The sequence below is a fragment of the Mustela putorius genome, unplaced genomic scaffold (genome assembly GCF_011764305.1).
Source record: "Mustela putorius furo isolate JIRA1106 unplaced genomic scaffold, ASM1176430v1.1 tig00003869_pilon_pilon_pilon, whole genome shotgun sequence".
Taxonomy (NCBI): Eukaryota; Metazoa; Chordata; class Mammalia; order Carnivora; family Mustelidae; genus Mustela; species Mustela putorius.
In genome coordinates, this window is record NW_025422021.1 from 25664854 (window position 1) to 25681888 (window position 17035).

The 17035-nt window shown below is 34.1% G+C and overlaps 1 protein-coding gene across 1 annotated transcript in view; it reads right to left on the bottom strand.

Annotated features, from left to right (window-relative positions):
* Positions 1-17035, bottom strand: part of GALNT13 (polypeptide N-acetylgalactosaminyltransferase 13) — a 538752-nt gene that overhangs the window by 168126 nt on the left and 353591 nt on the right. The window contains exon 8 of the mRNA XM_004743877.3: positions 14638-14755. Within this exon, the coding sequence (XP_004743934.1) occupies positions 14638-14755 (118 nt within the window). The remainder of the gene's footprint in view (positions 1-14637; positions 14756-17035) is intronic.

A 17035-nucleotide genomic window follows, 5' to 3' on the forward strand; every position in this document is an offset into this window, starting at 1 on the left:
TATTTTCATATTGGCATGAAATATAGACAATTCTGAGTCAAACTTATACTATCTCATACATCCCATCAATTTGCTACTGAAATATCCAGTTATAAGATACTAAATACTTTCATTCTTGGGCATCTTGAATCTGTGATCTCTTTTCAACTTGGAAATGAATTTCCCGAAACCCCTGAGTTTGAAACGAACCCTTTTATCCCTACTCATTTTCTATGGGACTTAACATATTAATTCTAAAATAAATTTCTTTAAGGGACGTCTCCCAACCCAGCTTTATCTTTTTGCTTTGCCAAAGACTTAGCAAATGACTCTTGGGAATTAGGGGTAGGAGGGAGGGCGACAAGAGTACAAGGGAGGCAGAGAAAAAGAAAATAGAGCAGAAGAATAGAAAGGTGTGCTTACACTGAGTGTGGTTTGAAGTGGGAACTGTTTTGAAACAGAACGGAGACAGTTTGTATATGAACCAATGGGTATCAGAGGTATGGTGTGGTGAGAGTAGTGACAGACATGATCTAACTGTCCTTTCCACTGTCCTTAAATTCAAACACCCATCCCCATCATTCCCAGCAGTTAAAGTACATAGTGGAGATATATATATATATAGATATATATATATCTATATATATATGGCAACATTTTGTAAGGTACATTCTACTATCTATTACTTTTTGCTTTTTGCCTCTCAATGACTTTCTTTGCCTTGGAGCTTTCTGACCTTCAGAATTACCACACATTATAACTACTGTATTTCTTGGTGTCAGGAGAATTTTACTTGTCATTATTCCACATCTTATCAGGGCTGCTGATATTGAAGAAATTCCCAATTCTCCTTTAGATCCCGACTGTGTTATGGCAAATCTTCCATCTTCTGCCTAATGACATGTATGAGTAGAGCAGGCAAGAAATGAACATAAAGCAGCCTACCGGATATTGCAAATGCTACGTAATATAAGGTGGTTCTGCTTAAGAAAATTACCGTCTAGCTTTTCATATTTACAAAAAATATTGCTTTTTATATTAGCATAGACTGGTGCAAGCAGATAATTCATACAAAAAAAAAGAGAAATAAGATGTGAGGCAGTCATACTTTTTCATTTTTCAATTATTAATAATTTTAAAGTGTGATAAATTCTAGAGGTTTTGGAAGTAGTCTCAGTGCATTCTAGGGGAATATTAACCAAGACAAAAGTAGAATTATTGGAAGTGTGCTGTCCGCATTGTACAATTAATCCTATGAATAAATCTTGATTGTGAAAAAAAATTGTATGTAGGTGAGATTTTTGAGAACTGGATGGAAAGGGTCTGTGATTTATTAAATGATATTTGGGTCAGATATTTTGCATTTTACACTGGTGTCCTCCCATGTCTGATGATCTGATTGCCTGTCAGATAACAGTAACATCTGCCGCTTCTAGCCACAGAGAAGCTCGTGACAGCTGTGTGATGCTGCCCTAGAATTCATGCCAGAACAGTCCTCTTTGAATATCAGCAGACCACCTGGGTACCCAGCTGCAGTGTGCAACAACATCTCCTGCTCTCTTGCAGATGCCAGACATACTTAAAAAGAACTTGGGTGGTGTGACGGAAGAAAACTCGGTACCTCAGAAAGAGTTATCCTTCAGCGAATCTCCCATCTAAAAACTGTCCATCTCACCTGACTGTGGGCATAGCATTTTAGTTTAAATGAAATTTCCTGTATAAATGGGAATGTGGTCAAATGCTTTTCCAATGTAAGGCTCTGGGACAAACCTGAGAGGAAGAAATAAGGTCTCCCCTCTCAAGCATTTTTCTTCAGGCCTTGGCTGGTGTCCATTCGGCAAATATATACTAGCCTTTATATTGATGTCAAGCACCATGCAGGGCTCTGGGGCATAGAGGAAGAATAAAAAAGCATGGCTCTCTGTCTTCAAGTAGCTCACAGCCCATCTAGTTGCGACTGTTAGTACAGGACATATGAAAGTCCAGTCATCAATTTGCATCTGACAGGTGAAGAGTAGTCTCTCATGCCTACAAGAAAAGAACTGTTTTAAGAGGTACTTATCCTAACAGTAAATTCTTTCATGGACAGAATTTTCTTTTCCTAGTTTTTAGTCAGCAAGAGACATTTTGTTTCTTGACAAGGACCTGAGACATTTTTATAGGAAGCTATAAGTTTTGCTTCAGATAAATACTTACCCTGGAGAGCCCATATAAAGCTCTAATGCTATCAATGGAAAACTAAGATTCCTTTCCAAAAAATCATCTTACAGGCATCTCTCTTTTTTTTTTTTTTTTTTTGGCCATAAAAATGCTTAGTGAGATAAATGTGAAATATATAAAAATATCCATATTGATGTCACTTCTAGCACTCATTACAAATATCCATAAGACCCATTACGAAGGAAGATAATATTCTACTTTGACAGTTTTTGGACTTTTAAAAATAAATTGGTAGTAGTCAATGTTGGCTATCTCAAACTTTAAAAGAGGATGGAGAACTAACCACAAAAATCACCACATTAGCTTGATACTTTGCTCACTTAACTCACAAACAAGGACAGTGCTGTTTGGCAAAGTTTATTTGACCAGATACAATGTTAAAGCACAATGAAGGTAAGTTCCCAGTCTCTCTTTACTAGAATTGCAAGATGTCATTCTTGTGACATTTAAAGGTTTTTTAATAGACAACATCAATGCTCATTAAAATGCTTGCTAAAGAAGATGTGTTTATCCAAACCTTGCTCCTCTTAACAAACCTCGATATCAAAACCATTGTCTCTCTGGAGAACTTTTGCCTTTCTACTTTTTTTTGAATTTAAGAACAGCTGACCTGACTTTCTATGCATTTCCACCTTGAAACATCTCACACTGCCTTAGTTTCTTCTTTAGGAAAACGAGGAAACTTTTCTCTTCAAAATTAAACCCTGCCCTTGGGATGTTGAACTCAGAATAAAGGAGGACTAAAGGAGCAGAGGACATGGGGTTAATGTTCAGCCCTGCCAATTTCTAGCCGCATGACTTAGTTTCTTTGAAACTCAAAACCATTATTTAGAGAATTAGACAGTAATGACAACTCACCCACAGTATTCTGGTAAGGGCACAGGAAAACATGATGAACATAAAACTGGTACAAACTATAAACTGTTGCACAGATGTCCTTTAGTATCTATAATATTTTTTCAGCTCCTGTAAGTATTTATCTCATCAATTGTGCCTTCCTCTTTCTTCTTCAATATCACCTACTTTTTCTAATAGTACTTCCTATCAGCTTATATTTTATGACAAAATAAAAGAACAACAAATATAAAATAATCAGTTTTATCATATTTACCCTTCACGTTACTATGTGTTTTCTTTCCTACTTACTGGGAAACTTCTTAAAGTTTTTCTTTTCTCTACATATCTTCGCAATTCAATTTTCTTCACAACTTATATTCTAGTATCTTGATTCTATGGTCTGCAACTGCTCATAAAGCTTTTGACGGGCTCTCATTATTCTTTCTCGCTTCTTTGCAGCATTTGACACTGTTGACAATCACCATAAATTTCTAAGTTTTTGTGATATATATTTGTTCTGCTCTGACAGCCTTGACTTAGCATTCAGTTTCTCTTTTTTTTCCTCCCGCCCCTAAATGTTGGTGCCACCTAAGGACATGCCTTGCTATTCTGCTCTCCCTATTTTCTTTCTTGGCAAACTCATCGATTCTCACACGCTCATTTAATTATAAATTCTGTAACGCTAACTCTCAAATCTGTCACTTTCCCTATACTTTACCTCGACACTGCAACACATTTCCAGCTTCTTCAGGTACATCTTTAACTTTCCATGACCTTAAAGAGCTAAGAGTTCCCTTCTGTTCTCCAACTGTAAAAAGAAAATTTGTACTTTCTGGGGTTTTTCTCATGCAAGGTCAGAGAAATGATCAAGGAACGAACCTTACATCAGTCCTAATTACTATCCAACTACATTATTACAGAATTAGTGTGGGGAAAAATTTATTTAAATCTTCTCATGTTAATTCAAAAGTTATAGAAGGTATCATAATTACTCAAACCCCAATAGCTTTGTTTGGCCAATTAAAAGTTATAGACTATAAAATTAGATGGCCAGTATTTAAATATAAACACAAAGAATTTGGTTGATCTCTTAGAGAAAAAAAACCCAAAAATTAGAATTGCATATTATAGGATTGTGAAGTAATGGAATGAGTAGAAAAATGTAGTCAAACCTCTCATAATTGAAACAGTTAATGCAGAAATATATTTTAGCATTCAAGAAGTGCTAATAATTCTATACCAAAATTTGATTTCAATTTTATCCTATTTGCACTGTAAACCAGTGAGCAGTTTTATTATAAAGGATCTTAAGGACTTTTAACTCATCAAGTTTGAATTTTTGCAGACAGAGAAGGAGTGTTCATTTGGATTTATTTTTAAAGGGTAATTTAAAAATTACACATTAGAAGTCTATACCAAATAAATTTAAATAAAAAACTTAATGAAATTAAAAAAAATCTACTACTACCTTTTAAATAATACTTAAAAACTCAGTTTTACTGGTACTTAATACTCAAATTGTGAACAGTTGGATCAAAGTCCTCCCTCCACATTATTTCACACCTTCAAAAGAATCATTCCTAGTATCTAGAATGTTATTGCTGAAATCAGTCAGCCTTATTTAAATAAATGTCATAATTGGTTTCCTTTTTTAACTACATTTTTGGTTGACTAGAACAACAGTAAAACGATTGGTAGTCATGTACTTAAGATAGATATCACTAAGTGTGACAGTATAATCATAGCTTAAGATGTTGCACATTTATTGCAGTGGTTACCATAGAGATTTAAATTTAGCTCTTTAATAAAAAGTGCATGAATTCAATTTTGAATGCATTAATTTTGGCTAGTAAAGAGCATTAGGTTTCCCAACTGAATGTGCATATATAGAAACAAGAGTTTGGGAATTCTGTCCTAGAAATCTTTAAGGGATCAGATATAGGTATGTAAAAATAATTGGTTCATTTCATCATTTTTAATGAATACTTTATTAATTCTGTCACTTGAATCCCAGTTCTGCAAAATACATATTTCATGAGTTAGTTACATGTTCTTCATGTAATTTTCAAGAGAGAAAACATAAGGTGGGGAGACCAGATACTTTAGCCTAAACTTAAGTATGGCTGAAAGCACAAAGGAGCACCATAAGAGTATACAGAGAAAACAGAGCTTGCTGTTTTCTAGACCCTGTTCCTCTCCTGCCCTGCTGTCTACACGACAAGATCTTTGGGTTTTTAATTTATAAATTCTTCCCAGACTATCCTAGATCACAGAAATTTTTCCTTCTTTTGAACTTGATGCACTTTGTATCTGTACTTTCAGAGAACACCTAGACCATACTGGACTTTCTAAGACAGAGGAAGAGCTACATCTCATATATACTACCTACAGTGTCTAATGCAGGTCTAAGTATGTAATTATTATATTGATTGATGGGTAAAATGAGGTTAGATTGATACCTGGCTGTTATAGAGAGGTAATCTGAAGTATAATGCAGACATTATCAAAAGCATTAAAGATAAAACTAATTGGGGAAAAAGTTCCTCATATTTTAACCCATGTTGAAATGCATTATAATCACATGTATAAAAGAATTCTGTAAAGGGCTATTAAATGTAAAGCCTCATCAACAAATAAACTCCTCGAGAGCGTGGCCTGGCAGCCTGTTTTGTTCATTTCTATATCTCTACCTCTAGTAGCCAGTATACTGGTTAGTACATAGCAGGTACATGTTAATTGTTGGCTGAATAAATCAATCAATCAAATATTGTTCTGAGAGAATGAAGATTTCTTAACCTTTGAAAAAGAAACCTTTATGTCCCCAAAAGCATTAGGATATTTGTGATCCTAAAGATTTAGAATGTGAGAATATGGGTGCCTGGGTGGCTCAGTGGGTTAAGCCTTTGCCTTCAGCTTTGATCATGATCTCAGGGTCTAAATTTATTTCTGCCTAACAAATTATTATAACTGATATTTTTGCTTGTCAATATTTGAACTGTATGGGCATTTCTAGATAGTTCTTTCTTTTTTTTTTTTTTTTTAAAGATTTTATTTATGTATTTGACAGAGAGAAAGAGATCACAAGTAGGCAGAGAGGCAGGCAGAGAGAGAGGAGGAAGCAGGCTCCCTGCTGAGCAGAGAGCCTGATGCGGGGCCTGAAGGCAGAGGTTTAACCTACTGAGCCACCCAGGCGCCCCATTTCTTTACTTTCTTTATATACTGGAAAGAACATGTAAACTATAATCCCCCAAAAGTCTACAAATTTTTTGCCTCATTTACACACTCTTCTGCTCGGTAAGAACCTTTGCCTTTCATTTTACCATTATTTATTATGTCAGCTCTCATTTCCTTTCCACTTCGTTGCTTGTGCAATTTGGAAATAAATGGGATTTCACATCATAAGACATTTCACTTGGTTATATCCTTCAGATAAATATACCACTGTTTTCATTGTGATTTGGAAGAAAAAGAAAATTGGGGCACTTAAAGAACATTTATTTCATCTTGCTGATTAAAATACTGGTTATTGAAAAAATAGCTAATATTTTTAAGGTAATAAAAACAATAAAATTAGTATTTCCATAGTACAGTACAGCTTATTAAAAATTTCAATGTCTCATTTAATCCACACAACTGTACTGAGAGATAGATTGTTAGACTCCCATCAATAGGGTATTTTAAAGTAACTGGACTAACATATACTGAGAATCTAAAGTATATAGGTCTACAGTTGACTAGATACTATCCACACATTTTCTCTTCATTTCTTTCTCCTTGGTGGATCCATTCAGAGAGACAGAGAGAAGAGAGACAGAGAGACAGAGAGAGAGAGAGGGAAAGAGAGAGAGTTTGTATGTGTGTGTAAATATTTTGACAGCTTTACTGAAGTATAATTAACATACACTGAACTGTGTAATTTAAACTGTATACCTGACACCATCATCACAATCAAGATAAACGAATATATCCATTACCCCCAACTGTTTTCATGTGTCCCTTCCTTCTACCTGCCTCTTCTCTGCCCTGCCAATACCTTATTCCTAGACAGTTTATCTGCTTTTTGTCACTTAAGGATTAGCTTGCAGTTACTAAAATTTTATATGAACTGACTCTTATAGCATGTAAAGTATTTTGTCTGATGTCAGTATGAGTCAATGCAATTATTTCAAAATTCAAAATGTTATATGGTGTTATCAATAGTTCCTTTATTTTTCTGAGTAGTATTCTATGTATGGACATACCATAGTTTATCTATTCACCTTTTATTTATTTTTTTTTAAGATTTTATTTATTTATTTGACAGAGATCACAAGTAGGCAGAGAGGCAGGCAGAGAGAGAGGAGGAAACAGGCTCCCTGCCAAGCAGAGAGCCCGATGTGGGGCTCGATCCCAGGACCCTGGGATCATGACCTGAGCTGAAGGAAGAGGATTTAATCCACTGAGCCCCCAGGCACCCCTATCTATTCACCTTTTATGGAAATCTGGATTGTTTCTGGCTTTTGGCTATTGCAAATAAAACTGCTATGAAGATGACTATACAACTCTTTCTATGGACATATGATTTTCTTTCCTTTGAGCAAATACCTAGGAGTTGCTAAAGAAATCTTGAATAAAACCAGGTGCCTGGGTGGCTCAGTCGGTTAAGCATCTGACTTCTGCTCAGGTCATGATCCCAGGGTCCTGGGATGGAGCCCCTCATTGGGCTTCCTGCTCAGTGGGTAGCCTGCTTCTCCCTCTCCCACTCCCTTTCTTTGTCGTATTAATAAATAAAATCTTTTTAAAAAAGGAGTAAAAATGCTTTAGAGTTATTGTTACCATTTACATTTCCACCTCTTTTGCATGTTCTTCCAAATTCTTACCAACACGGTCCTTTTTGATCATAGCTATTCTAATAGATGGGTAATGTGATTTCACTATGGGTTTGATTTCATTTATCCGGTAACTAATAATATTAAGGATTTTCTCATGTGCTTACTTGCCATCTTTTAGTCTGCTTCCGTGAAGTATCTATTCAAATCTTTGAGTCATTTTTATAGGGTTGATTCTTTTTTTTTTTTTTTCTTATCACTGAGTTTTGAGAGGGCTTTTATTTGTTTGTTTGTTTGTTTTTGGACACAAGCCCATTATCAAGTAAATTATTTGTTGCCAGTTTATTCCTCTCAGAAGCGTATCCCTTCAGTCTCGTCACAGTGGCTTTGAAGAGCAAACAATTTTCATTTTGATGAATTCTAATTTGTCAATTTGTACTTTTATGGTTTGCTTTTCAGAGGTCAGAAGTTTTTTCTCTTATGTTTTCTTTTATAGTTTTATAATTTAAGTTTTGCATTTTGAATTAATTTTTATATGGCGTGAGATGTGGATCTAAGATATTTTTGTCTACATGGATAGCCAGATATTCTAGCACTGTGTACTGAAAAACTATCATTTCTCTACAGCTTTGTTTTTATTCTTGTAATGCCTGTCAAGCTTTGCTATTTGAGTAATCCTGACCTCATAGTTTGAGTTGGGAGGTAGTATCCCTTCTTCAACTTTCCAAAAGTTTGTGTAGAAATGTTCTTCTTTTGCCCAAAATATTTGGTAGAATCCACCAGTGAAGTCAGCTGACAATAGAGTTTCCTTTGTAAAAAGTATTTCTTTTTAAACTACAGATTTCATTTCCTTACTAGATATTGGGGTATTTGCTTGTTATATTTTTTTTCTTGCAAGCATTGATAGTTTGTGTCTTTTCAGAAAGGAGTCTACTTTACCAAAATTGTCAAGTTTATTGTCATAATGTTAAGTGTTATTTTATAACCTTATAAAGATCTGTAGAGGCCATAATAAAGTTACTTTGTTCATTCTCAATATTAGTAATTTGTCTCTTCTATTTTTCCTATTAAGTTCGGCTAGAAATTTATCAGTTTTATTGATCTTCTCAAGGAAACAGCTTTTGATATCACTCCTTTCATCTAAAATTTCCTCTTTTATATTTCATAATCTCCTCTTTAAATCTTTTTTTTTTTCCTTTTTCTTATATATTTTGGGGTTACTCCCCTTTTCTCTATTTTCTGAAGGTGGAAGCTGAAGTCATTAATTTTAGATCTCATTTTCTTCTTTCTAATACACATGTTTAGTGCTATAAATTTCCCCTAAATATTACTTTAGTCGTACCACAAACTTTAATATGTTGTGTTTTCATTTTCATTCAGTTAAAAAATATGATTAATTTCACTTTGACTGCTTCTTTGATCCATGGGCTATTTAGAAGTGTATTATATAGTTTCCCAGTATTGATCTTTCCCCATGCTTCATGAATCACCCTGCCTGCAGAGTACACAGGCACTCTTGCTGGTCCTATGTGAGCATTGTGTAATGAGACCTCTAATCTTGCTGATGGTTTTTCCCTTAATCTTCATTGTTGTCTCACACATATGCACTGATCAGCACTCAGTATTTCCTGAGTTCTCTCTGTGCAACTTTCTCCTTTCCATATTCTGTCCACCAAATTATAGCTGCCTAGGTCTTCCCAAACATTTGGCTTCGTCTTTTCAACTCAGGAGTCAGCTGGGATCTGCTGAGATCCCCCTTCTGTAGCTGACATCTAGACACTTTCTCAAGGCCATAAGCTGAGGCAAACTTAAAGGCTCTCCTTTTTCTTTCCCCTCTCTCAGACCACTGTCCTGCATGACCTGCTATCCAATGCCTTGAAACAATTATTTCATATATTTTTTCCATTTTTGATTGATTTGGGTGTGTTTGTGTGTCTCTGTGTGTGGACCCTGTACCTGTTACATCAAGTCTTGATGACACGTTTTAACTCAGTGTTTTACTTCAATAATATGAGTATGGGTAAATGTTTAAAGGATGTCTGTAGTTATCTTAAAGGATGTTGCAAGCAGTCTAAAAAGAATGTTTTTTCTTTTTTCTTTTCTAAAATGTAATCTCTTTTCTGGGTAGGAGTTTTGGAACCACATCTTGACTAACACTTAGAGCAGAAGCACTTGTGTAAGTATTGCATATTCTTGTTTTAAAGGGATTTTCATGTATAATCTCTCATTTGATTATCTGTAGTCAAGGTCAGATTATTAAGGCCATGGTTGTTACTAAGTGATGCTCAGGAGTGTCGTGACTTGCTCAAAGTTGTGCAGCTTGCAACCACTTAGGAATAACACCCACCATATATGACACACTTCATGTGTGGTAAGTAGGATGCTTAGCTCTATCTAAACAACCTCATTTAATCTTCCCCAAAAACATATCAGAAAAGTGTTAGAATTTTCCTTGTTTCATATATAAACAAACCAGAGCTTCGAAGACATACTACCTTATCCAAATTTATACAGCTGGGACGTGCTCCAGCCATCTTGAACCCAGGTGGCCTGGTCCACATTCTTAGAACCACTAGACTACTTCTCATAGAAGTGAGATGATCTTCTGACTATCTTCTTACTCTCTTTTTCCATGACCTCAATTGGTTCAACAATGGCAGATTTTTTCATTTTAAAATGGACAAAACATTGTCCACTCTTGGGAATACTGCTCTTGTGTTATTGCTCATGAAAAGCAAGAACTTTTTTGGATAATGCTTATTGGGTAGTACTTATGGTGGCATCAGGAATATCACTTAAAGGTAGATGACTCTTTTGATAGGGGTAAATTCATACCATACTGGGTTCATTCTGTCATCAGTTACATGGATACTCATTTCTGAGTTCTTCCTATTTAAAATTTCAACCCCTACCCATCTCTAACATCTACCATTTTCATATTCCTCTTCCCTTATTTTTTCTCTTTAACACTTACCACTAAAATGTTAATATATTTATTTATTTTGTTTACAATTTGTCTCCACTAACATATAAGTGCCATATTGACACAAAGTTTTGTCTGTTTTGTTCACAACTGTATCCCCGGACAACTAATGAATAAGAACTCAATAAACATTGGCTAAATAAATGAACATTTATGCTTAAACAGTATTCTTAAGATTTACGTTATTTTGATTGTTATATAATGGACTGGAGAGCAATATATGAGACCAAGTTTTCAGAAGCATTAGGATGTACCTGTACACATTCACACACCTATTGGATGTGTATCATCAATTCTAAGAGGCTAAAGCCTGTAAGAGGAAGATAAGATCACTAGATGAGACAACCATCTCAGAACTGTGGAGGAAGATTACATTTGTTTGTTAGCTCCTCCCTTCTCTCTTGATAATACTATCAGCTGTTAAGACTGTCATGTTATGAAAATATAAATCTTAATGGAGAAGTAGTGATATGATAGTAACATAGCCACTCGTCTCAGAATGCCGGAGTTCAATTCTCAGCTATTCCACTTATAAGCTTTATAAGTATTACAAGTCACTATTATTTTATGCTAAAGATATTCATCCTGAGAAGTCAAGGGATTCTTCAACCCTCTGAAACCATATTCAAATTTATTGTGTGTAAGAGGTAAGATGTATCTTTCTTAGGAGGTCTCAGGTTTTCATCTCCTTTTCAACACCTCTCAGTACTTACAATACTTAGGGTATCAAAAGCCAAGTGCTACTGTTATAAATAAATCTACACAAATACATTCTTTTGGATTATCTTGAACTCCTTAGCACCAGATAAAATGCTAATATTTTATAAGCTCTTAATTTTTCTGTGGTTTTTTACTTATCCCACCTGCACAGACTAGAGCTACAAAATATTAACTTCACTATTATTTTATTCACCTTTTCACAATGGAGGTTGAGTGATTTCCCTATACTAGTATGACAGAGTCAAGAAAATCTCATACAGATTTTTTAAAGATAAATCATCGCATTTTACTGTCAATAATACCTACGTATCTCTCTCAAGGAAATGTGGTTCTTGGAGAGTAAAAGCATCATGCCTTATTCATTTTTGAAGCCTCAGCATCTGAAAAGTGTATAGCACATACTACATGCTCAACATATGTCTGTTGCATAATGACTGACCCGGATATTAGCCTCGGGTTTTCTGATTTTAAATCTTCAACATATTATCATTTCATTAGGTCACATATCTTTTCATGAAATTATTCTGAAGGGAGAGTCTCATTTTTTTGTAATATACTGTCCTAGCATTTTCTCTTACTCAATATCTTCCTCAGCTAGAGTATTAAATATCAAAAACACATTTACATTCAAGTCATAGAAAGAGAAGAGTCTAATAGAAAGCAAAATAAATACTTTGTTTCTGTAAGAAGTATATGGAAACTGAAGCCAGTGGTTCATTTAAAAATATTCAAATCAGTCACTTTTTACCATAGTCTCCCCTTATTCATGAGTGGTATTTTCCAAGCCCCCAGTGGATGCCTGAAACCAAGGATGGTACCAAATCCTATATATACTATGCTTTTTTATATATATATATACATACTTACAATAAAGTTTAATATATAAACTAGGCATGGTGAGCACTTAGTAATAATCATTAATCATAAAATGAACAATTATAAGAATATACTGTAATAAAATTTATGTGACTATGTTCTCTCTCTGAAAATATATTATTGTACTGTACTCACCCCTCTTCTTGTGATGATACAAGATAATAAAATATCTACATGATGAGATGAAGTGAGGTAAATGATGTAGGCATTGTGACATAGCATTAGGCTACTACTGTTGACCTTCTGACAATACATCAGAAGGAAGATCATCTGCTTCTGGATTACAGTTGACCGCAGGTAACTGAAACCGCGGAAAGCAAAACCACATATAAGGGGATGTTACTGTGCTCTATTTCTTTGTAATTTCATACAACCAATCAAAACTAATCTCCTGTGTCATTTTCCAGGGATCTGATCATTCCTACAGCCACCAGTTGCATTCACTCTGTCTGTCCCCCTGGTATCTGTTTCACCTACCATATTCCCCAATCCTCCTTTTTGGTGCATTTATGTATCTGTTGCCTTTTCTGATCATGTTCTCCTAGTTTTTCGTATTACTCCACTAGGCTGCTCCCTAACATAGCTTTCAATTAGTTGGATAGAGAACATCCATCTGATATGGAAGCTATGTGATGAAAGTAAGGGGAGTCCACTGGCAGAGATTCAAGCTTAATAGTTAAGGGGAAAAAAGGTAGGTAATAGGATCAAAGATAATAGCAATATTGCTATATTGATTTTTTTCCTTGTATAATCCCAGCACAACATAAAAGGAACATCAGCTAATGAATGGGTAAATACTCTCATTCCTACATCTCAGGGCAAGAGAAAATTTTTTGTTCAACTTTTGAATATACTACCTTCCTTCATTCCTTGTTTCCTTCCTTCCTTCCGCTCCTCTGTTCTTTTTTTAACCGTTATCTCTTATTTTCTGCACTTTGAGAACTACACCAAGTGAAAAGGGTCCCCAAATGTCCCTAAAGGTTATGCAAAGATATACAATGTGCCTGATGTCAAGAAGACATTCCTGAGTATGGTGCTAAATCTCATGGGGCAAGTTCTATCTAATCTGACTGTAAGTACATAAGCAAATATGGAAAGAACAAAACTCCATTAGCTAATGATGTTCTCAGACATTTGGCTATAAGGAAGGTTTATAGGCAAAAAAATAGTATAAAAAGGCCATTCTAGTGGTTCTAAAATAATTCAGATTACTGAGATCCACCAAATTCCGCATTACATAAATTCAAAGTAATTCTTATTCTCAAATTTTTACTTTTCTTACACATCATATAATTATATTTTGTTAGTGAAAAACAAACTTTACTTTCTAAATGAGAAATTAAAAGTTATAACTCTTGCACTTCACAGATAATTATATCTAAACTCTAATAATTTTATTACATAATTTTGGCAAAATCAATACAGTGTTTTGAATATTTCATGTTAAATTCTACAAAGAAAGAAAACAACAGTGTTATTAACTTAATTCATTTAAAAATAATAATATATGTGGTTTGAAGAAAAAACAGTATTCTAGCACTTATCATCTGTTAGCATGAAGGCACATTTATGTGTCTGCTTTTTAGATTTCTATATATAATAAAATATAAAAATTATTCATATGCTTTCCAATATCATATGCATGAAGGATTAATCCTTAACTTTTCATTTGCTTGGAAGGCCTTTTAATAAGTGAATTTGCATTATTCAAACTGATTTATCAAACACTAATGTCTATAATTGTGAAATCAATCATGCTACTTGCAGAATTATCCAGAGTTCCTTTGATCACAGGTTATTCTTAAAGGTATTTGAAAATAACCTCAGGTAGCACCTGCAAATTCAGGTAACATAAATACTTCCAAATTTCAGTTCAAAAACACAATGTGATTTTAAAGGGTAATGCTTTATTTAAAAAAATAAAGCCCTTCTTTATTTCAAAAACTGAAAACCCTAATGTCTTTGCACATGAATAAAAGAATTATTTTTGAAAACTTTAAAAAGAGCTATAATTTCCCATTTAATAGTAAATATTGCATGCAAAAAGACTCTAGCAAATCTTAAAATAAGTATCAAAATGACCAACTGATCAGTAATTTGCATCACTACACAAAAAAAAAAAAAAAAGATTTGACAGTAAATTACTGGGTCTGTATGTGCATGCTACAGCATAGTGTGTTCAGAGTTAAAAAAAATAAAGTAAAATGGAATTACCCTAAAAGACATTTCAAGATTCTCTCCACCCCAGATATCCATTCCTGCATCGTAAGTTCCTATCTCTTCAAAGTAGTTTCTGTCAATAGAAAATAGGCCACCAGCCATAGTAGGGGTCCTAGTTGAAAAAAACAAAAAGAAAAGAATATTTTTTGAAAACAATGTGTGGACTTTAATGAGACTATAGCAAATAGTTTTGAGACATTTTAAATAAAAAAAAAATAGTACTCAAAAATCTCAAACTGGAAACATAAAGCCAAGGAGCCAGAGGTTTTAAAATTGGTAAGCAGCATTTTATTTCACATTTTCTATAAAACTAAATTTAGATTAGTCTCTATTTTTCTTACCGGTGATAAATAGATAATATGGAAGGTACACTGACCACTTAAGAGGGAGGCATCTATATTCCCTCCGAAAGGCATAGTGAAGAGAAGTTAGTGCTCTTAGCCTTACCAGTTGTGATCTTTTGTCACCTAATTATACACAATTTTAATGTGAATTCTAGAAACCTGTGCGAATGGTTTCTCTATGAAATGATTTATAATCTATTTAAATATAAAAATATTAAACACTATAAAATGTTTATAGGCAATAAGTATCTAACAATAGATACAGAAATATTTTTTTAAAGATAAGAGCTTTACATCTATTCACTTATTTTTCTCTTTACTCAAGTAAAATGATAAAGTTAATCACACAACCCTATGGATAGACATAAATCCCATTTGATTAAAAAGAACATTTTGCACAGCATCTAAAACTTTTTCCTAGGAATAAATGTCTTTCGACTCTCACATTTGAAATTTCTCTATAGGAACTACGACATCAAATGTTAAGTTTATAAAGGATTACTTAATTAATTTTAAGAGATTAATCAAAGTCAATGGTTAATGTATGAACTATGCAAGTCTTCCTATATAAGCCATATAAATTGAAACTAAAATAGAAAATTCTAGTTTTTCACAAATGGATCTATCTATACTGACAATTATTATTTTTTAATGTTAATTGTTAGAAGAGAGGTTTTAAACCTTCCTAGCACATTAGAGGCCCCCGAAACACCTTTAAAAAACACATTTCCATGCTTGGGTATTGCTCTCCACAGATTCAGATTTAATTGGCCTGGGGTGGGGCGCCATCTTTCGTAATGCGTAAAGTCCCCTGGTGATTCTAATGTGCTGCTGAAGAGGAGAAATGCAGATCTAAGGGTTTTGGAATGCTCATCCAAATAGTCTGAGATTGTGGGGGAAAAAAAAAACAAGAACAAACGTTGTTTTTCTCAAGATTGTATCCTCTTCTGCCATAGGATACGCTCCTGTCCTCTAACTGAACAATGTAGTTTATTGAAAAAACACCAAATAATATTGTACTTGGATATCGACCATATTGCAAAGTTCTCTATTTCTCCCAGTGCTCTCACTCTTTTATACTCAAGCAATTAACTGTCCATCAGCTGGAGTAACAGAGCCTCCTTAGTCTCAGAACTATTTTATTACTTCTGGTCTTGCTGCCTTGCTATCATGAACAGTATCATTGACCTTCTGAGTTATAATGAGAAACACTAACACAGCCAAACAGATGGTAATTATGGAGTAGCCACGACCCTCACCTGATTGGGGTTTTGAAATTCTGCAGTAATAACTATACAAGGTGTAATAGTGCTGGGTAGTCCATTTAATGAAACTAGGAACAAAAATTGCTGCAATTATCTTATCATAATGCAACCAAGTGCTTAAGAATGTTAAGTGATGCATTTTTAATGATCAGTTCAGAGTGCCTACCCACTTCTCTATTTACTAATCAAGTACTGATGCATTTAGCTTAAATAAATGCATTGAATTTCATTTTAATGTTGGTCATAATTCCTACAAATATATGAGAAATGTATAATAAATGACAAAAATAATTTATATATTTAATCATAAGAATGACTCAAAAGTTTCACTTATGCTTAAAAGGTAACAAAAATAAGAACATAAAGTCACAATTCCTCAAAAAAAAAAAAAGTCCTTTATTTTCTGAAGACAGATGCTTCTAGGGAGAGGGTTTTTTTTTTTTTTTTTTTTTTTTTTTGCAATTCTCTCAAACAGTCCAGAGACTGTGCCTTATATAATATCTACAGCCATACCCAGGTGTTATGCAACATGTTCTATTCTAATCTAAGTTAACTCTTCTGTACTGTCCCTAATGAATTATTTGCATATGCCTGTGTGGACCTTAAGCGTTCAGGATGCCTAGAAAATTAAAAACCTATGTAAGGACTAACCCTGTTAATCAATTTAACCCATTGGCTGGGAAGGGGAGAAATAATCAGACCAATGGCTGTGACTACTGCCTACCACACAGTCAGTAGGTGAAGATGAACGGAGTTAGTAGAAATGAAGCACTTAGCACAATT